The following is a 21575-nucleotide window of genomic DNA, read 5'->3' on the forward strand; positions in this document are numbered from 1 at the left end:
TTCCTGTTCTTGGATTTATCTGGCTGCGCCAACATTGAAGCAAATTATTATGGAGAGGCTTTATCCGTTTTTCAAGGTTCATATGTCATGAAATTTGTTCCTAATTCTTGTAGTTTTCTTCTCAATACTCACACTGCAAAACATCAGTACCAAACAGTCACAACTTCATTTAGATGTGAACTGAACTAAACCAGCATATACGGAGCTTCCGGCTGATTCCGACTCAAGAAGTCTGTGGGTTACAGTTAGCTTAGCAGGTAAAGTTTGTTAGATATGCAATTCTATTCTGTCAAAATTGAGAAGAGAAGGATTATGTCCAGTTTTCGTAACCCGTAAAGCGAATCTGATTTTATCATACATGAAATTGTCTGCAGCCTCTAATCGAGCTACCGGAAACCCAAACTTTTTGAACTAAGCTTAGAAGAAGCAAAGTAGATTCTTAAAAATCTTAATAGCTTTTAACTCCAATTTTATATAGAAAAGCAACAATAGAAATATGCTTTTACTAAATATCATCAGACATGGTGGAGCCAGTTTGGTGAACTATGATAATACAGCAAACCATTCCACATACGAACGAGATCAGTACCAAACACAAATTTCATCTACACGCCCCTGCACACCTGCATAAAAATCATTGATCCAGGAATCAAACAGGAAAGATACGAAAACTCATTCGTAGAATTTTATTTTCATCGATTTAACAGGACCAACATTTTACAACAGGAGAAAAGCAGAATATTTGGATACATATCCTGCTTTTCTTTCTTGACTCGGGTGCTACCATGATATCTAAGAACAAAAAGTAAATTCAAATATTGCCATGTGAGTTATATATATATGTATATACTACTTTTTGTTTATAACTTAATTAGAAAGAATACTGCTGTATGCATATGGATAATCTTCATTAATATTTGAGATCGATTCATGCCTCCTGGAAGTTTTGTCTTACTAAATTCACTTACTGGCAACCATGTCATTCAAGACTCCTTTACAGGAACCCAACAAGATGAAGCATATACAATCCTGCCTTTCCATCCTTGCAAAAACCAGGAGCCATCCTCATCAATTACAAAATCCTTGTGGTAGCATGCTCTGAGTTTCGCCCTAAATTTCTTCATGAGCTCCTGGTCCAGCGGAAGCTGCTTGAACCCGGCTCTCATAACTCGAATTTGCCACTGCTTGTAGTTCTCAGGCCTCTCAACTCTCTCCAACCCCTCACAGGCTATGACATTCATTACTTCCCGCCCATAGAATTCCCTCTCAAGCATCAACCTTGCCGGATCTTCACGAGGCAAAGTAGCATCAAACTTGTCAAATAAAGCAGAGAAGTGGAAGAGTGCCTCCTTGAAGCGTGTGACGAAAAAGGGAGCATTGTAAGCTCCATTGACAATGTTATGGACAAATATATCAGGATTGATTTCTCTAATTAAGTTCAGAACAGCATTCCTTGGACAGTTCACTTCAATTGTCTCGTCAAGTAGGTTCTTAAAACGAAACAAACAGTTCACTGCAAGCACCTCATTCTTGTTGACTTTGAGGTCCTCAGCTCGAATAGTTTCCCATTTCTGCGATGCAATGGGATTATACTCAAATGGAACATTAAAGCGATCACAGTATTTCTGCAAGCGACGACCAGTCTCCTCAATTCTTTCTGCTGGTCTGAAACCACACTGTGGAATCTCTATCCCTGTAATTCGCAGCTTGGGAGGGCCCCCAGGTAACTCAGCGAGCTGTTGGATAAGAATTGGCCATTGGAAGCCATATAGGATACCGAAATCCACAATATGAAGAACTGATGCCTTCTCTGCCACTTTCAGAATCATGTAGTTTGCAAAGGAAATAGGCAGCTTCTTAAATGGACAGGCAGAAAGATAGACCTTGTAAGATTTCAGCATGTCAGCAGCTGTTGTCTTCTTCGAAGCCAACGAATTAAAGAAATCATGGATTCCGGTACCACTTCCAACCAAGCGTGCCTCGAGGCCATTAGCAAAGAAATGCGCCAACCTCTGCGTTCCATCACCAAGAGGAGACGAATGCTGCCTAATCTGCTTTAATAACTCTTTAGCAGTCCTGTGATCATCAGTAGAGGCAGCTTGTGCACACAGAATTAAGAGAGTCCTCAAATCCACTGTTTCTTTGTTCTTTCCTTGCTTTTTACTACGACCTCTCCCTCCATTAGATCCATCCAATTGTCCTTTTTCCTGCGACGTCTTGCTTTCTCTATTTTCAGGTGATTCATCCAGGATACATCTCCCAAACTTGTCTTTCCCATGACAAAGCAAAACCTTATCGAACATCTCCGATAACTCACTTTCTATCTCGTCTTCCTCCACATACACCGCAGACTGCTTGTTACTCCTCTCTTCCTCCAAAATTAGTTCTTCATCGCGCTCGTGATTCTTCCTACTTCTTGACACATCTGGCAAATGCTCCCTCTCCTTCTCGTTCTTGACCTCCACCTTCAAACCCTCTTCCCGTTGCCCCATACCCAATTTGTAAGTTTCCATGGTAAGACTCAATTGATTACCTTTTGGAAGGAACTTACTAGCTTCCTCTACACCTCTATTGAACTGCAAGATAGAGTCACTCTCAGTAAACATATTCTGAACCAGAAGTTCACTTACGGAAGCTCCTATTGACCCATTAGACAAGCTATTTGGGAGATTGAAGGGAAATCTCAAAGTAGACGGCTGTGGCAGATTGGACTGGAAATTAAATTCACCAGGAAGAGATGTTGGTAACAAAGGATTATGGTTACTATTATCATCACTAGCCCACTGAAAATCAACAGAATTACCAGTGCCAGTACCATTGCTGGCACTTGAACTACCACTTCCCCCAAAATCACTACTATTCCTTGAAACATAACTATCTGGGCTGTCAACATTCAAATTGACAGGAATTTTAGGTGGATCAAGTGAAGGAGGATAGTCCTCACCAAGTGCTTCATACAGTAATTTCTCAGTGTCCTGTAGAGCCAAAGTGTCATGAAACATAAATGGCTTCTCCTCCATGTTCTCTTCCATAAGCATCTGGCTTATGTACTTGAGAATTGGGTCCGAGGACTCACTGTCTGTGGGAGAAGAAGATTCTCCGCCTAGGTTCCAGGTTGAAGATGGAATAAAGGTGGTACCACCATCTAAGCTTATAGTAATGGAGGGAATCAAGCTATTTTGGTCTAGATCAGGTGTTGGTGAAGGTATATTCATGAAAGTTAGGTCAGGAGATGGGATATCAAATTCGACTCCACTATGGTTTTGGAGATTTGGGAAGTGATTTAAATTGGGTAACACGTTATCATCATCATTATCAACTTTGAAGCCACTGAAATAATCTGAAAAACCAGTGAATTTTGGATCCATGGTGAACTAATCTTCTCAAAACCCCTAAATAAATCCTAACCCAGAAAGAAGATCTAATCCTTTATAGGAATTTCAAAAACCCAAATCAGCAAATATTGAGGTAGCAACCAAAGCCCTAGTCAACAATCAGAAACTAGAGGACAAGAGATGAATTAAAACCACGATGGAGACCGAACCAAGAGACATCAATAACGCTAGAACATTTTGTAAGAAAAAGCTAAAATATAGGAACTGGGTTTTGAAAATTGAACGTAAAAACCTCAGATACCCAATTCCCAGATTGCAAAAAGCAATGTTTTGGAAGTTAAGAAAGGGGAAACAGAGACCCTATGCGTACCTTCAAAGAGCAACCTAAGAGAGAATAAGAGAGAGAGAGTAACACACTGAACTTACACAAAGGGAGCTCTGGTTATATATATATATATGGAGAGAGAGAGAGAGAGAGAAGAAGAGAAGAGGAAAGGAACTTTCAAGGAAGAGGCCATTAAAGGTGCTCAAAGCTTTGAAAAAGGTTAACGGAGATAATAATACAGACAAAATTTAGTCTCTCTCTCTCTCTCTCTCTCTCTCTCTCTCTCTCTCTATTTTGAAAAATCGAAACTCCAACAACACTCATCCACGAACGTCAACGAAGATCATCGGTGCTCTGTTTTACTCTTATCAGCGGCTGCGTCTTCGGCCACTAGGCTTCTGTAACAGAGAACCGTTTGACAAGTGTACCCGATTGTCATATCATTGAAAATCATGCTTCGTCATATCAGGTTAACAACAGGTTGTAATTTCCTTAATCTAATTTCTAATATCGCACTAAGCACGCCATAATTGTTATGTTATTATATCATATTGTTTGACGAAATTCTGGTTTGAATCTGGAAACCAAGTCCAAAAACAGATTTGTTCTGTTTTTATTTTCAATGCTTTAAATTTATTTTAACAAAAATTATTTTAATTCTTAAAAGGTCTTCATTTTTCTCAAAAATATAGACGACGATAAAAGAGTTACATATATCTATATATGTATACGCGTAAGATACTAACTCCATTCAACGACAAATATATACGCCCAAAAATATTTTTAATTGCTTTTTCCTTAAAAATTATTAGAAATACTTGGACTTCTCTTCTCAAATCTCATTTATTCTTGAAAAAAAATATATTCTGATTTGGAACATTTCTGCTCCGATGAGCAACAAATCAAAAATAAATTGGTCAAAAAGCCACCGTCATCCCTCGAACCGCGCCGTTTCTGTCAAGAAAACAAAACCACCGGCGGCTCCTTGGGAACCAAGTCTCTGCTTGGTCAAAGCTTTGACTGTTATAGCAATTTTTTTTTGTCAAAGTTGGGGAACATGTCTATCCAAAACTAGGCCCCAAGATCCTTGGTTGGTTGGCTGGGGCTAACCGGAGATTTAACCAGATAATGTTTCAGACAATAAAATTGTAATTAAATAATTAATTAATATAAATCAGTATTAACAGACGCCATAATTACTAAAATGACCCATTTAAAAAAAAAATAATTAATATAAAAATAAATAGACTGAGAACCAAATAATTGTCTCATCTTTCAGCAAGTCAAACGGAGACAAAGAAGAGCACTGTTCGTCTGTTGTTAATGGAGCTACATAGGATTTTTCTTTTTTTTTTTTTTTTGGTTTTTACGCATTCATCATATTTTTAAAAAATTATTAAAAAAAAAAAGAAAAAGAAAAGAATGATGCCTTCCACCACTTATAGCCACACAGGAAACGACAACACAGAAAAATTATTGTCACGATTATTATTATTATTCAGTGTATCAGCAGTAAATAATATAATTTGTTGACAGAAGCAAGAAGACCCAGATTACAGAATTGGGAAAACTCCCTCCAAATACAGACTGATTTCAATCCTTTCCATCTAGAAAACCTCTGCACTATCAAACATCTTCCTTTTTCTTCGTACTTTTTTCTCCACAATATATCTTTTACCTTTTAATAATCTTTAAACTAATCTGTGATTGATTGATTGATTGATCGATTGAGACATAAGCACCCACCAAATTCTTTATCCATATACATCCAGGTACATGCATGCGTACGTATATACATATATACATATATGCGCAACTGAAGATTCATCTCTTTCTGCTTTACCTTTTTTCTTTGACCGTCAATCATATGCTTCTTGACCCAGCACCCAAGTTTGAACAAGTAGAAGATACAGACAAAACCGAACAAATGATAATGCTAAGAAAGTAATTAGTAGAGGCTCGATCAGTAATAAATTTTTCAGACGTAACAAGAATAAATTTTCAATTCGTATGTTTATTGAATGCATCAGGAAAAAGAATACAGTCATAATGATGTAAACTGGTAATGAGATTGCCAAATGCTTTTCTGCTGTTCTTCTGTTGAAATCAACTTCTGAAATAACAAAATCTAGCTACATTAAGGTGTCACGGATCAACAAGAAGTGGTGGTGGTGGAGACAAATGTAATATCCCATCGTATACAAATGAAGAAGTAATTTTCTTTGATCATAAAGTTACATCAGATAATAGTGTCGTAATCAGGCAATGAAAGTATATGGAGGATATGCCTATTGAAATCGAGTTGGGTTGCAGCGATTAAAAAGTCTCCGGAGAATTTGCAGATCCGAACAGCTTTCAAGTTCTTGCTGGCTCTCTTGTTTTGATTGCGAAAAACAAATATCCCCCCACCTACATAAAGAAGGAAAAGCATGTGGAATTAAGAATTGTTTGGAGAGGAGGAAGTGGGGGAGAAACCAGCAGCAGCAATGCATAAACAGAGGCAAACCCGAGTTGTTCGTATGTGGCTAAGGGTGTGTTTGGCTAAATGTTTCTACATCTGCATCATTGAAGCTTCACCCTAAACATTAAATAAACGAAAAGATCACAAAAGGATGTTAAGAACAGCAAAAGACCACGAAAAAATTGAGTATAAATGTAAGAAGATTCAGATTCAGAAAAGGGGTCATACAGTCCTACTGTGTCAACTCAAGATGTCTTTCAAGAAACAAGGTCTCTTTTTTTTCACCTCCTTTCCATCTAAATCAATGCTATCATTGTTGATTCTTAAAGTTCTGATGTTATGCAGGTACCGTTGTTGATTCTTAAAGTTCTGCTGTTATGCAGGCACCCAAGCAGAGGAAGCATAGACAATCCGTCCCTTCCAACCCTGCAGCATCCATCCACTATCTTCATCCACCAAAAAGTCATTGTGGTAACCGTCTTTCACCATGCATTTAAATTTCCTTATCAGTTCAGGGTCCAAAGGCAGCTTTGTAAATCCAGCCCTTAAGTTCCGAACCTGCCACTGCCTGTATGTCTCAGGTCTCTCAACTCTCCCATTTCCTTCGCATGCTATTACATTCATAATCTCCCGCCCGTAGAACTCTTTCTCAAACATCAACCTCATCTGATCTGCACGAGGCATATTAATATCACACATATCAAACAATGCAGAGTAGTGAAAGAGTGCTTCCTTGAAACGTGTGACAAAGAAGGGAGTATTATAGGATCCATTAACAATGCCATGGATAAAAATGTTTGGACTTATCTTCCTAATTAAGTTTAAAACAGCATTCCTCGGACTATTCGACACCACTGTTTCATCAAGTAAGTTCCTGAACCGGAACAGACAATTTACAGCAACAAACTCATCAGGATCAAGCTTCAGGTCATCAATTTTGATGGTTTCCCATTTTTGTCCGATGGCAGTGTATTGGAATGGAACATTAAAACGCTCACAATATTTTTCTAAGCGACGCCCTGTCTCCTGTACTCCTTCTGCTGGCCGGAAACCACTTTGTGGAAGCTCTATACCTGTAATTCGTAGTTTGGCAGGTCCCCCGGGTCTTATTGAGAGGCGATGGATGAGGGCAGGCCACTGAAAACCATACGAGATTCCAAAGTCAATGATATGAAGAGCTGTTGCCTTCTCAGCTGCAGACAAAGTAATATGGTTTGCAAATATAATTGCAATCTTCATGAATGGACAGCTTGATATATATGTCTGGTAAGCTTTCAACATAACAACAGCCAAATTTCTTTTGGAAGAAAGAGCAGAGTAAATCTGAGCTCCAGTGCCGGCCAACCGCGCCTCAAGACTATTAGCGAAATAGTGAGCTAGCCTCTGGGATCCATCACCAAAAAATGAAGAGTGCTGCCTAATCTGTTTTAGTAGTTCATTTGCAGTTCTGCTGTCATTAGCAGCGACAGCTTGGGCACACGAAATCAGCAGAGTCCTCAAATCCACAACCTCCTCATTCCTTCCTGATTTCTTAACTTGAGATTTTCCACCATCAGATCCATTTCTCAGTCCATTCTTCTTCAATGTCTTGCTTGATTCATTCTGCACCAGAGCCTTCAGAGCTCCTTGCTCTGAGGAGTAATCAAGAATGCACACTCCAGGCTGCTCATTCCTACCACTAAAAAGCAACACCTTATCAAACATCTCCGATAGATCACTCTCATCTACATAAACAGCTGACTGCTTCTCACCCCGCCCATCTTCAAGATCTTCATCTTCTCGCTTATGACTCTTCTTTCCTATCAACTGATTAGGTGACAGCTTCCTGTCATCCTTCTCTGTCTTGACTACCACATTTGGAGCCTTGTCCTTTAACTCTGCTGCCTGTTTGTAGCTCTCCAAGTCAAAAATCAGCTGATTACCTTTAGGAAGGAACTTACTGGCTTCCTCTACTCCCCTTTGGAACTGCAACACTGAGTGACTCTGATTAAACAAATTGTTAGCCAAAAGCTTACTCACCGATGACCTCACCAATCCATTACCATGATAAGAAACATTATCAGCAGAGTTGAATGATGATTTTTTACCAGAGTTTGCAGTGGACTGAAATACAAAGTTAGTAGGAAATGGTGTTTGTAACCATGATAGCTGATGCTCAACAAGATTACGAGTTGATCTCGAATCAAATGAAGTGCTAGTACTAGGACTAGAATGACTATTGGTACTAGAATCACTGAAACCACTGGAATAACAGTCATCTGGGTCAACAGTTTGATTGCTGTAAATAGGGGGTTGATAGGGGGAAGGTGGATACTTCTCACCGATAACTTCATATAATGATTTCTCAGCTGCTTGAAGGGCCAAAGCATCATGAAACATACAAGGCTTCTCTTCCATGTCCTCCTCCATAAGCACCTGGCTTATGTACTTAAGAACAGTTTCCGAGAAGTCATTATCATCAGAGTGGCAAGAAGAATCACCCTCTATAATCCTGCTCCTGGACGGATCAGAATTTGGAAGCCTTGGATCAGATGGAACACCTATAAACTGTAAATCTAAGGTAGGGTTGTTCTGTTTGAATCCATCTCCTAAATTTTGGCTCTGGTCTGAATTGGGGAAAATAGATTCATTCTCAAATTTGAAACCTTCTATGGAATTTAAGTATTCATTAAACTGGTGATCCATATTGAATTTCTACTTTTCTAATCAACCTCCCTAGACTCCTAATCCTATTAAAAAGAATTTCACAGGAACCCTGGACCTCTATCGGCGTCAATCAAAAACCAGCCACAAAAAGAAAAGAAAGAAAAGAAAAGAGAAACAAAAGATTTTCCTAAACCCCAAAATCCAATTCACAGATTAAAAAACAAACACATAAACGAAATCAAATTTAAAGAAGAGCCGATATCTTTTTTCTTTTTGGAAATAAAGAGTGTGAAGTATATTATGCGGCACAAAGGGGGTGCCAACCCTGTACAAAAAATTTACAAAGAAGTAATAATATTTATGACATTTCCAAAGTCATCCTCCCTATAAATTAAAGAAGACCTGATATCAAAAATCAACTACTTCTCCATCCTCAACAACACTCCATCATCCACAACCAGAAACTAAACCCAATACAGGAACTGATAACACACTGAAAGTAGACAACCCAGAGAAATAAACGTAAAGAAAACCTCAAAACTCGATCACCTCCACTAAAACAAGATTAATACAAGGAATCTTTGATTCAGGAAAACGAAAAGCTACATATACAGGAGAATAGATACGGATTCTGTGGTACTTTTTGAACCTTGGAGAAAGGCAAAGAAGTGGGTAAGTTAGAGGACGCCAAACCTCGTTCTTTGTCTTTTTAAACAATGCTAAAGAATCGGACAGCCTTTATCTTCTTTCATAATCCTGCTTCATGGAAGCATCCTGGAGAAAGATACTGATTCATCAGGTGGAATAAAATATCAAACCCAAAACGCAAGATCGTTTTCTCTCCGGCCTTTGACCAAACCCCTAACTGCTCTTCTTTTCATTGGTCTGTCACCGGCGTCTACTTCTCTTTTACCCTGACTCATTTGTTGTGTAATCACCTGAGGTCTCTGAGTGTCTCCGTGCATTTCGGAGACCGAAAATCAAAGTCAAACGAGTGTGGTCAAGTCAGAACGAGCTGCTCCAGCCAAAAAAAAAACAAGGTTTGTTTGGAGAAAATCGTATTTATATTTATTAATTTTTAAACATTTTAAGATAAGTTTCTTTTTATTAAAAAGAAATTGTAATCGATAATATATAAATTGTTATTATCTTAGTTATTTTATTATTTAAATAATTTTATTTGTACCTTTAAAAAAAATAATAAGTAAATATTATAAATCTATACATATAATTTTTTACCAAATTAATGAGAAAAGATAAACAGAAATCTTCCTACATCCATTGTAAAAAATTGGATTGCATTATGCGGTAAATATTTTCGACTCAACACATCGTCTCAAAAGCTATTTTTCTTTTATAAAGAAATTTAAAAAAAATAAAATAATGCGTGTGTGATTCGGGAACCATATCCGTTTATTTATATCGATGTACTTTTATATTTATAATTTTGTTCATTATAAAATGAAAAATTATAAAAATAATATCCGCACATATTAATTTCATATATAAATTCGATGCATTAAGTCAAATTTCGTTTAACTGTACTCGATTATTTTTAAACGAACTCATAAATTAACAGTTTGTTACGCACGTATTACACCAATATAATATTTAAAGAATTAAATATAATTTTTTTTTGAGTAATAATAACTTTGCCAATAAACTTTGTTCTAAAGTCTAATAGGGTATTAAATTCCTTATATACAGTGTGAAATTATGATGTCTTGATTAAGACAAAGACACAGACAACACCTGAATTTCTATTTAATTACTTTGTTTATAACTAAACATGTTCATTAAATTTATTTATAATTAGCAAGTTGTAGTTTTTTTTTTTTTTTTTTTTTTACTCCTTTTGACAATCTGATACTTGGGGAACAAGAATTAGAAGTGCTAATCCACATGCTTAATATATATAATTTAATACAAAATTGTAGGACAAATAAAAATGTTGTTTGGAGAGTAGTAAAGCGAGAAACCAACAGCAGCAATGCATAAACAGAGGCAAAACCAAAATGTTTCTGCATCATTGACGCTTCAAAATCTAGGTATTACAGTTCAACAAGAACTTGTGGAGGACACAAATGTAAACTCTTATTGCATACAAATGAAGAAGTAATTTGCTTTGATCTCAAAGTTACATCACATAATAGTGTTGTGATCAGGCAAATGAAAGCATGTTGGAGAACCCAGATGATGCGGAGAATATGCTTTCATTGAAATCGAGTTGGGTGCTCTATTGCAGCGATTAAAAAGTCTCCAGAGAACTTGCAGATCTGAACAGCTTCCAAGTCCCAGACTGCTCTCTCGGTTAGATTACTAAAAACTAATATCCCCACCTATAAAGAAAGAAAAGCATGTGCAATTAAGTATTGTTTGGAGAGGAGTATGTGGGGGAGAAACCAACAGCAGCAATGCATAAACAGTCATATGTGGCTAAGGGTGTGTTTGGCTAAATGTTTCTGCGTCTGCATCATTGAAGCTTCACCCTAAACATTAAATAAAGGAAAAGATCACAAAAGGATGCTAAGAACGCTGAAGACCATGAAAAAGTAGAGTCTATATGTAAGAAGATTCAGATTCAGAGAATGAGTCATGAGGGCTTACTGTGTCAACTCAAGATGATGCTGTATACAACGAATGTCTTTCAAGAAACAAAATCCCTTTTTTTTCTCTTCCTCTCCATCTAAAACCAACATGGCCCTTGTTGATTTTTAAAGTTCCGATGCTATGCAGGTATCCAAGCAGAGGAAGCACAGACAACACGTCCCTTCCAACCCTGCAGCATCCATCCACCATCTTCATCCACCATAAAATCATTGTGGTAACCGTCTTTCACCTTGCATTTAAATTTCCTCATCAGTTCAGGGTCCAAAGTCAGCTGTCTAAATCCAGCTCGTAAATTCCGACCCTGCCACTGCTTGTATGTCTCGGGTCTCTCAACCCTCCCATTTCCTTCGCATGCTATTACATTCATAATCTCCCGCCCATAGAACTCTTTCTCAAACATCAACCTCATCTCATCTTCACGAGGCATATTAGTATCACACATATCAAACAGTACAGAGTAGTAAGAGAGTGCCTCCTTGAAACGTGTGACAAAGAAGGGGGTATTATAGGATCCATTAACAATAGCTTGGATAAAAATGTTTGGACTTATCTTCCTAATTAAGTTTAGAACAGCATTCCTTGGACTATCCAACGCCACTGTCTCATCAAGCAAGTTCCTGAACCCGAACAGACAATTTACAGCAACAAAATCATCAGGATTAAGCTTCAGGTCATTGATTTTGATGGTTTCCCATTTTTGTCCAATGGCAGTGTATTCGAATGGAACATTAAAACGCTCACAATATTTTTCTAAGCGACGCCCTGTCTCCTGTACTCCTTTCGCTGGCCAGAAACCACTTTGTGGAAGCTCTATCCCCGTTATCCGTAGTTTGGGAGGTCCCCCCGGTCTCATTGAGAGGCGATGGATGAGGGCAGGCCACTTATAACCATAAGAGATTCCAAAGTCAATGATATGAAGAGTTGTTGCTTTCTCAGCTGCGGACAAAATAGTATGGTTTGCAAATATAATTGCAATCTTCATAAATGGACAGCTTGATATATATGTCTGGTAAGCTTTCAACATAAGAACAGCCGAATTTCTTTTGGAAGAAAGAGCAGTGTAAATCTGAGTTCCAGTGCCGGCCAATCGTGCCTCAAGACTATTAGCGAAATAGTGAGCGAGCCTCTGGGATCCATCACCAACAGATGAAGAATGCTGGCTAATCTGTTTTAGTAGTTCATTTGCAGCCCTGCGATCATTAGCAGCCACAGCATGGGAACACAAAATCAGCAGAGTCCTCAAATCCACAACCTCCTCGTTCCTTCCTGATTTCTTACCTCGAGATTTTCCACCACCAGATCCATTTGTCAGTCCATTCTTCTGCAATGTCTTGCTCGAGTCATTCTGCACCAGAGTCTTCGGAACTCCTTGATTTGGGGAGTAATGAAGAAAGCACGCTCTAGGCTGCTCATTTCCACCACCAAAAAGCAACAACTTATCAAACATCTCTGATAGCTCACTCTCATCTGCATAAACAGCTGACTGTTTGCTGCTCCGCCCATCTTCAAGATCTTCATCTTCTCGCTCATGACTCTTCTTTCCTATCACCTGATTAGGTGACAGCTCCCTTTCGTATTGTTCTGTCTCGATTACCACGTTTGGAGCCTTGTCCTTTGACTCTGCTGCTGGTCTGTAGCCCTCCAAGTCAATAATCAGCTGATTACCTTTAGGAAGGAACTTACTACCTTCCTCTACCCCCCTTTGGAACTGCAACATTGAGTCACTCTCATTAAACAAATTTTTATCCAAAAGCTCATTCACAGACGATGCCACCAACCCATTACCATGATAAGAAACATTATCAGCAGAGTTGAACGATGACTCTTGACTAGAGTTAGCAGCGGACCCAAATACAAAGTTAGGAGGAACTGGTGTTTGTAACCAGGATGGCTGATGCTCGACAAGATTACCTGTCGATTGGGAATCGAAGGAAGTGCTAGTGCTAGGACTAGAATGACAGTTGGTACTAGAATCACTGAAACCACTGGAATAACAGTCATCTGGGCTATCAACGGTTTGATTGCCGTAAATATGGGGTTGATCAGGCGAAGGTGGGTACTTCTCACCGATTACTTCATATAATGATTTCTCAGCTGCTTGAAGGGCCAAAGCATCATGAAACATACAGGGTTTCTCTTCAATGTCCTCATCCATAAGCACCTCGCTTATGTACTTAAGAACAGTTTCACTGTCAAATGTGAAACCCTCCATGGAATTGAAGTATCCATTAAACTGGGGATCCATATTGGATTTCTACTTTTCTAATTAACCTTCCAAGACTCCAAACCCTATTAAAAAGAATTTCACAGGAACCTTGAACCTCTGTTAGCTTCAAATTAAAAACCACCCACAAAAAAAAAAAGAGAAAAGAAAGAAAGAAAGAAAGGAGCAACAGCTTTTCCTAAACCTTAACACCTAATTCACAGATTAAATGGAATCAAATTTAAAGAGAACAAGACATCAAAAACATTCCATCATCCACAACCAGAAACTAAAACCAATACACGAACTGACAACACACTGAGAATAGACAACCCAGAGAAATAAACTTAAAGAAAACCTCAAAACTCGATAACTTCCACTGAAACAAGGTGAATAGAAGGAATCTGTGACACAAGAAAACGAAGAGCTACGTATAACACAGATTCTCCGCTACTTTTTGAACCCTGGAGAAAGGCAAGGAAGCGGGTTAGTTAAAGGACCAAGACAGAGTTACCTCGTTCTTTTGTCCTTTCTTAACAAGGCTGAAGAATTGGAGAGCCTGTCTTCTTTCAAGATTCTGCTTCATGGAAGCATCCTGGAGAAAGATACACCTTTATCAGGTGGAGAAAAATATCAGACCCAAAAAGCAAGATCGTATCTCTCCGGCGTTGATCACAGTCCTAAATACTCTTCTTTAATTGGTCTATTATCTGTTCCCGTCACCGGCGTTTCCTTCTCTTTCACCCTGACTCATCCATTTTCCAGTCACTTCGGAACCCAACCAGTGTAGTGTAGTGCGTCCTCTTTGCAAACGTCGCCTTTTATCAACTGATGAATTCACGTGTTAAAAATTTTAGACACGACACGGCTTCGTAGTGTGAAATCGGCGCCAGCCGAAGGGAAAAAAAAAACGCATGTTTGGAGAATATCGTATTTTATATTTATTAATTTTTTTATTTTAGAAGTAATAGAAAAACAATTTAATAAAACTAATAATAGCAGTAATGTGAATCGTATTTATATTTATTAATTTTTTAAAACATTTTAAGATAAATTTCTTTTGATTAAAAAGAAATTGTTATCGGTAATATCTAAATAGTAGTAAACATAAAATATACAGAACTACAATAAAAAAGCTTCTTATTTTAAATGTATTTTGCTTATCTTAATTATTTTATTATTTAAATAATTTTTTCCGCACCTTTTAAAAAAATAATAACTAAATATTATACCAATATGGTATTTAAATAATTAAATATAATTTTTCGACTAATAATAACTTTGCCAATAAACTTTGTTCTAAAGACTAATAGGGAATTAAATTCCTTATATACAGTGTGAAATTTGTTCAATATTCAACGGAAAGAAAAAAACAACTTTTTATTTCAGAAATTAAAAAAAAAACAATTTAAGGAATCTAATAATAACAGTAATATAAATTCATATGTTTATTGAATGCATCGGTAAAAAGAATACAATCATAACGATGTAAACTGATAATGAGATTGCCAAATGCTTTTCTGCTGTTCTTCGGTTGAAATCAACTTCTGAAATAACAAAATCTAGCTACATTAAGGTGTCACAGATCAACAAGAACTGGAGGAGGAGACAAATGTAATATCCCATCGTATACAAATGAAGAAGTAATTTTCTTTGATCATAAAGTTACATCGGATAATAGTGTTGTAATCAGGCAACGAAAGCATGTTGGAGAACCCAGATGATGTGGAAGATATGCCTATTGAAATCGAGTTGGGTTGCAGCAATTAAAAAGTCTCCGGAGAAGTTGCAGATCCGAACAGCTTTCAAGTTCCTGCCGGCTCTCTTGGTTTGATTGCGAAAAACAAATATCCCCCACCTATATAAAGAAGGAAAAGCATGTGGAATTAAGAATTGTTTGGAGAGGAGGAATTGGGGCAGAAACGAGCAGCAGTAAATGCATAAACGGAGGCAAACCCAAGAAGTTCATATGTGGCTAAGGGTGTGTTTGGCTAAATGTTTTTGCATCTGCATCATTGACGCTTCACCCTAAACGTTAAATAGATGAAAAGATCACAAAAGGATGTTAAGAACAGTTGGAGACCACAAAAAAAATAGAGTCAATGTAATAAGATTCAGATTCAGAGAAAGGTTCATGCAGTCTTACTGTGTCAACCCAAGATGATGCTGCATTCTACAAATGTCTTTCAAGAAACAAAATCCCATTTTTTATTCCCCTCTCCTTTTAAAACAAATGATGCCCTTGTTGATTTTAGAGTTCTGATGTTATGCAGGTACCCAAGCGGAGGAAGCATAGACAATCCTTCCCTTCCAACCCTGCAGCATCCATCCACTATCTTCATCCACCATAAAATCATTGTGGAAACTGTCTTTCACCTTGCATTTAAATTTCCTAATCAGTTCAGGGTCCAAAGGCAGCTGTCTAAATCCAGCCCTTGAGTTCCGAACCTGCCACTGCTTATATGTCTCGGGTCTCTCAACCCTCCCAGTTCCTTCGCATGCCAGTACACTCATAATCTCCCGCCCGTAGAACTCTTTCTCAAACATCAACCTCATCTCATCTTCACGAGGCATATTAGTATCACACATATCAAAGAGTGCAGAGTAGTGAAAGAGTGCTTCCTTGAAACGTGTAACAAAGAAGGGGGTATTATAGGATCCATTAACAATGGCTTGGATAAAAATGTTTGGACTTATCTTCCTAATTAAGTTTAGAACAGCATTCCTTGGACTATCCAACACCACTGTCTCATCAAGTAAGTTCCTGAACCGGAACAAACAATTTACAGCAACAAACTCATCAGGATTAAGCTTCAGGTCATTGATTTTGATGGTTTCCCATTTTTGTCCAATGGCAGTGTATTCGAATGGAACATTAAAACGCTCACAATACTTTTCTAAGTGACGCCCTGTCTCCTGTACTCCTTTTGCTGGCCTGAAACCACTTTGTGGAAGCTCTATCCCCGTTATCCGTAGTTTGGGAGGTCCCCCGGGCCTCATTGAGAGGCGATGGATGAGGGCAGGCCACTGAAAACCATACGAGATTCCAAAGTCAATGATATGAAGAGCTGTTGCTTTCTCAGCTGCGGACAAAATAGTATGGTTTGCAAATATAATTGCAATCTTCATGAATGGACAGATTGATATATATGTCTGGTAAGCTTTCAACATAACAGCAGACGAATTTCTTTTGGAAGAAAGAGCGGTGTAAATCTGAGTTCCAGTGCCAGCTAACCGTGCCTCGAGACTATTTGCAAAATAGTGAGCTAGCCTCTGGGATCCATCACCAAAAGACGACGAGTGCTGCCTAATCTGTTTTAGTAGTTCATTCGCAGTCCTGCTATCATTAGCAGAGACAGCTTGGGCACACAAAATCAGCAGAGTCCTCAAATCCACAACCTCCTTCTTCTTTCCCAATTTCTTACCACGAGATTTTCCACCACCAGATCCATTTGTCAGTCCATTCTTCTGCAATGGCTTGCTTGATTCATTCTGCACCAGAGTCGTCAGAGCTCCTTGCTCCCGGGAGTAATCTAGTATGCACGCTCCAGGCTGCTCATTTCCACCACCATAAAGCAACACCTTATCAAACATCTCCGATAGCTCACTCTCGTCTCCATAAACAGCTGACTGTTTGTTACTCCGCCCATCTTCAAGATCTTCATCTTCTCGCTCATGACTCTTCTTTCCTATCAACTGATTAGGTGACAGCTCCGTGTCGTGTTTCTCTGTCTTTACTACCACATTTGGAGCCTTGTCCTTCGACTCTGCTGATGGTTTGTAGCTCTCCAAGTCAATAATCAACTGATTACCTTTAGGAAGGAACTTACTAGCTTCCTCTACCCCCCTTTGGAACTGCAACATTGAATCACTCTCATTAAACAAATTTTTATCCAAAAGCTCACTCATAGATGACCTCACCAATCCATTACCATGATAAAAAACATTATCAGCAGAGTTGAATGATGATTTTTTACCAGAGTTTGAAGTAGACTGAAAAACAAAGTTAGTAGGAACTGGAGTTTGTAACCAGGAGAGCTGATGCTCGACAAGATTACCACTTGAGTGGGAATCAAAGGAAGTGCTAGTACTAGGACTAGAATGACTATTGGTACTAGAATCACTGAAACCACTGGAACAACAGTCATCTGGGCTATCAACAGTTTTATTGCTGTAAATAGGGGGTTGATCGGGCGAAGGTGGGTACTTCTCACCAATAACTTCATATAATGATTTCTCAGCTGCTTGAAGAGCCAAAGCATCATGAAACATACAGGGCTTCTCATCCATGTCCTCCTCCATAAGCACCTGGCTTATGTACTTAAGAACAGTGTCCGAGAAGTCATTGTCATCAGAGGGAGAAGAAGAATCACCGTCAATAATTCTGCTCCAGGCAGAATCAGAATTTGGAAAGCTTGGATCAGGTGGAAGACCTATAGACTGTAAATCTAAGGTAGGGTTGTTCAGTTTGAATCCATTTCCTAAATTTTGGCTCTGGTCTGAATTGGGGAAAATAGATTCATTTTCAAATGTGAAACCCTCCATGGAATTTAAGTATTCATTAAACTGGGGATCCATATTGGATTTTTACTTTTCTAATTAACCTCCCAAGAATCCTAATCCTATTAAAAAAGAAAATTTCACAGGAACCCCGAACCTCTGTTAACTTCAAATCAAAAACCACCCACAGAAAAAATAAAACGAAGCAACAGCGTTTCCTAAACCTTAAAATCCAATTCGCAGATTAAACGAAATCAACTTTAAAGAAAACCCGACATCAAAAATCAACTTCTTCTCCATCCTCAACCACGCTCCATCATCCACAACCAGAAATTAAACCCAATACAGGAACTTACACAAAACCTCAAAACTCGATCACTTCCACTAAAACAAGACTAATACAACGAATCTGTGACACAAGAAAACGAAAAGCTACCTATATAAGAGACAGATTCTCCACTACTTTTTGAACCCTGAAGAAAGGCAAAGAAGCGGGTTATTTACAGGACGCCAATACAGAGTTACCTCGTTCTTTTGTCCTTTCAAGCAAGGCTGAAGAATCGGAGAGCCTGTGTCTTCTTTCAAGATCCTCCTTCACGGAAGCATCCTGGAGGAAGATACCCCTTTATCGGGCGGAGAAAAACATCAGACGCAAAAAGCAAGATCGTATCTCTCCGGCGTTGACCGAACCCCCAAACTCTCTTTTTTTAATTGGTCTGTTATCCGTTCCTGTCACCGGCCTCTACTTCTCTTTTACCCTGACTCATTTCTTGTGCAGTCACGTGGGACCTTGCCGAGACTGAAAGTAAAAGTCAAAAAGTGTGGTCGGGTGGGCCCCGTTTGCACACGTGGCATTTTGTGACTGACGAACACGCGTGTTAAAGATTTAGACACGGCTCCATAGTGTGAAACCGGCTCCAACAAAAAACAAAAAGAACATTGTATTTTATATTTTATTAAATTTTTATTTGAGAAGTAAAAAGAAAAACAATTTAATAAATCTCATAATAATAGTAATATAAATTTATATTTAATTCAGCGTCAAGAAATTTCTATTTAATTATTTTATTTTATTTTTTGTTATTCTTCGTATCTTTGAATGATATGAATTTATTTTTTTTAATTTAAGGTCAAACTATATATGATATATAATTTACTTTGTTTATAACTAAACATGTTCAATTAATTTATTTATAATTAGCAAGTTGTAGTGTTTTTTTCTTCTTTTGACAATCTATTACTTGGGGAACAAGAATTAGAAGTGCTAATCCACATGCTTAATTTAGGTTACTCATTAACTCAACCTTAGATGTTTTATTTAATTTTACTTGTATATATTTCCGATTAAATTTTTATTTTTTTAATCATAAATCAAGATTTTAAAAGTATAGAAAATATGATCCAATACAAAATTGTAAGATAATTAAAAATATGATATATTATTTAATATTTAATGTTTATAATTCGTTTCATATGTTAATTTTCTTTTATTTTTAAATAAAAAATAAAATTTAATCCCACTATATTATATTATATTTGAACACTTTAAAAAAAATAATTTTAATTAGTAATATATTAATTTTTTTATTAAATTTAATTGATTAATAAAATTTATTTTTTTAAAAAAATTTAAATATATACCGACTAAATTTAATTTACTAATAAAAATATATCTAAAAGTAAAGTGGTACCCACAACTCATTATACTTTGTTTCCAACCAATATGGTGTGATTTGAGCAAGAAGCACGCAAGTGAAAGCAAAGCACTAAGGGAGAGAGACCTTATCTCATCCTTGTGGACACCTCTCAAATACACATCGTTTGGCTACATTAACTTCTCTCGTCTTTATTTCTTTTCCTTTTAAAAGAAAAAGTGACCATGGCCAAACAAGGACAAGCCAACATGTGATGTGATGTCAACCACATCGAAGGGACCATATCTAATGATTTGGGTATGTGATAGTATAATTATTGTAATTTTTCGTATTCTTCAATATTAGATTAACCTTTTTAATATAAACTACACTCAATAATTATTATTAAGTGTTTCATAATCATAAAAATGAATTGTTAATTTCTATAAATTCATCCAATATTATTATTATTATTATTATTATTATTATTATAGAACAAAATCAATGTGAAAATGTAATATTTGAATTCGAAATTTAGTTTGTAATTAATTTTAATATTCTAAAAATGTATAAGAATCTATTTTTAAAATTAATAAATTTTAATTTAATGTAAAAATAATCATTAAAAAAAAGTTGAGAATGAAATTAAAAATAATTTTTAAAAAAATTAGTAAAAATTTGGGATCAGATAGTGGTTTTGAAAGAAAAATCATAAATTGTGGGTTAGAACGCAATAAAAAAAAATTATCACGTAGATCCACCCAGTCAGCAGTCTCGACAAACCGAAGCGTGCATCGTGGCAAGGCATGCTGACTCGATGCCACGCTGGCGATCCACGTGCCCCACGATCGGACGACCTAGAAACATTCCCGCGCACGTGAACGGTCCGGATCTGTTCCCTCCTCAGGCACGATCGGATGGTCAGGATCAAATACGATTAACAGTGCAGATTCGTTATCTCTTTAAATGCGATCCAACAATCGAGATCAAATCACAATTAACGGTTCATATTCATTTCTTCTTTAAACGTGATCGGACGGTCGAGATCAAACGTGATGAACAGTTCGGATTAACGAGAGACGAGTATAAATATTTCGTATTACACTGAACCCAAACTCTATCTACCATCCTCCAATCGGAGAAGAAGAATCAGTCGCCGGAGAAAGGAGCTGACCGCCGATTGCCACCGCATCAGAGCCACCTCTGACCACCAAAAAAGATAAAAATTATCTTTTATCCGCTCGAAATTTAATTTCGAGCACCCCTATGGCCAAATCGGAGTAAAAGGAACAGTGGGTGAGCCGAAAACTGCAGGCAAAACTCAACAGCGCCGTCACGAGTAAAACCCATAACCTTATCCGATGAGCCCTGTCTCGTTTTCTGTTTCGTGCGATTTTTTCACTGTTATGTTTACTGTTCTATTTTCTACATGTTGACTGAATAAAAACTCTCAGCCACGAAGGTAAGTCGGTGAAGCCGCCGCACCCAGAAAATTTCACAGCTGGTAGGTTTTCGTTTTCTGGTTTTCTTGGCCAACTGAAGCCCCGTAATGTGTTTTTTCGCAGGGACATACATAAAACCAGCAGAAACTGGCCAGAGCTGGCTGAAAACGGTCAGGCCGAGGCAAACCACCGTTGCGGGCAATGGTGCCGTCGCTGGAGCACGGCGGTGCCACCATGCCAAAACCCCAAAATTGACTGGAAGAAGTTTTTTTCACCGATTTTGAATTACTATGGTATTTTTAGGGACATGAAGCCTGTTTTAATCTCCGCAGAAAAACTCAGAGAACTCGGAGACCACCAATAGGTGCAGTAGAGAGTTCGGTATTTCGGATACCAATTCAGATAAGAATCTCTCACTT

The 21575-nt window shown here is 37.7% G+C and overlaps 2 protein-coding genes and 2 pseudogenes across 5 annotated transcripts; all 4 read right to left on the reverse strand.

Annotated features, from left to right (window-relative positions):
* Positions 1-663: 663 nt before the first annotated feature.
* LOC110812106 (scarecrow-like protein 34) lies at positions 664-4213 on the reverse strand. Its single transcript, XM_088214301.1, has one exon. It carries the CDS (start codon positions 3366-3368, stop codon positions 984-986), a length of 2385 nt encoding a protein of 794 aa, XP_088070427.1. The 5' UTR covers positions 3369-4213; the 3' UTR covers positions 664-983.
* A 1432-nt stretch (positions 4214-5645) lies between these two features.
* LOC110812119 (scarecrow-like protein 33 pseudogene) lies at positions 5646-8806 on the reverse strand (annotated as a pseudogene). The gene is made up of 3 exons (XR_015817325.1): positions 6350-8806; positions 6167-6238; positions 5646-6069 (listed from the first exon to the last, which is right to left on the reverse strand). The product of XR_015817325.1 is annotated as a scarecrow-like protein 33 pseudogene (transcript).
* Positions 8807-10768: 1962 nt separating this feature from the next.
* Positions 10769-14417, reverse strand: LOC110812131 (scarecrow-like protein 14 pseudogene; annotated as a pseudogene). Of its 2 annotated transcripts, XR_015817326.1 has the most exons (3): positions 14095-14417; positions 11375-13666; positions 10769-11256 (listed from the first exon to the last, which is right to left on the reverse strand). The product of XR_015817326.1 is annotated as a scarecrow-like protein 14 pseudogene, transcript variant X1 (transcript). The 2 variants fall into 2 exon arrangements; XR_015817327.1 differs by having other exon boundaries at positions 10769-11106; positions 11375-14417.
* A 587-nt stretch (positions 14418-15004) lies between these two features.
* SCL14 (SCARECROW-like 14) lies at positions 15005-18813 on the reverse strand. Its single transcript, XM_022038807.2, has 3 exons — positions 15727-18813; positions 15537-15608; positions 15005-15438 (listed from the first exon to the last, which is right to left on the reverse strand). Exon 1 carries the CDS (start codon positions 18156-18158, stop codon positions 15846-15848), a length of 2313 nt encoding a protein of 770 aa, XP_021894499.1. The 5' UTR covers positions 18159-18813; the 3' UTR covers positions 15005-15438; positions 15537-15608; positions 15727-15845.
* Between the last annotated feature and the right edge of the window lie 2762 nt (positions 18814-21575).

The sequence above is a fragment of the Carica papaya genome, chromosome 2, assembly GCF_054855325.1.
Source record: "Carica papaya isolate Zhongbai chromosome 2, ASM5485532v1, whole genome shotgun sequence".
In the NCBI taxonomy this organism is placed as follows: Eukaryota; Viridiplantae; Streptophyta; class Magnoliopsida; order Brassicales; family Caricaceae; genus Carica; species Carica papaya.

What these genes read in the sequence shown, in the direction of transcription:
- SCL14 (XM_022038807.2), bottom strand. Translation starts at nt 18,158, where the DNA reads ATGGATCCCCAGTTTAATGAATACTTAAATTCCATGGAGGGTTTCACA.
- LOC110812106 (XM_088214301.1), bottom strand. Translation starts at nt 3,368, where the DNA reads ATGGATCCAAAATTCACTGGTTTTTCAGATTATTTCAGTGGCTTCAAA.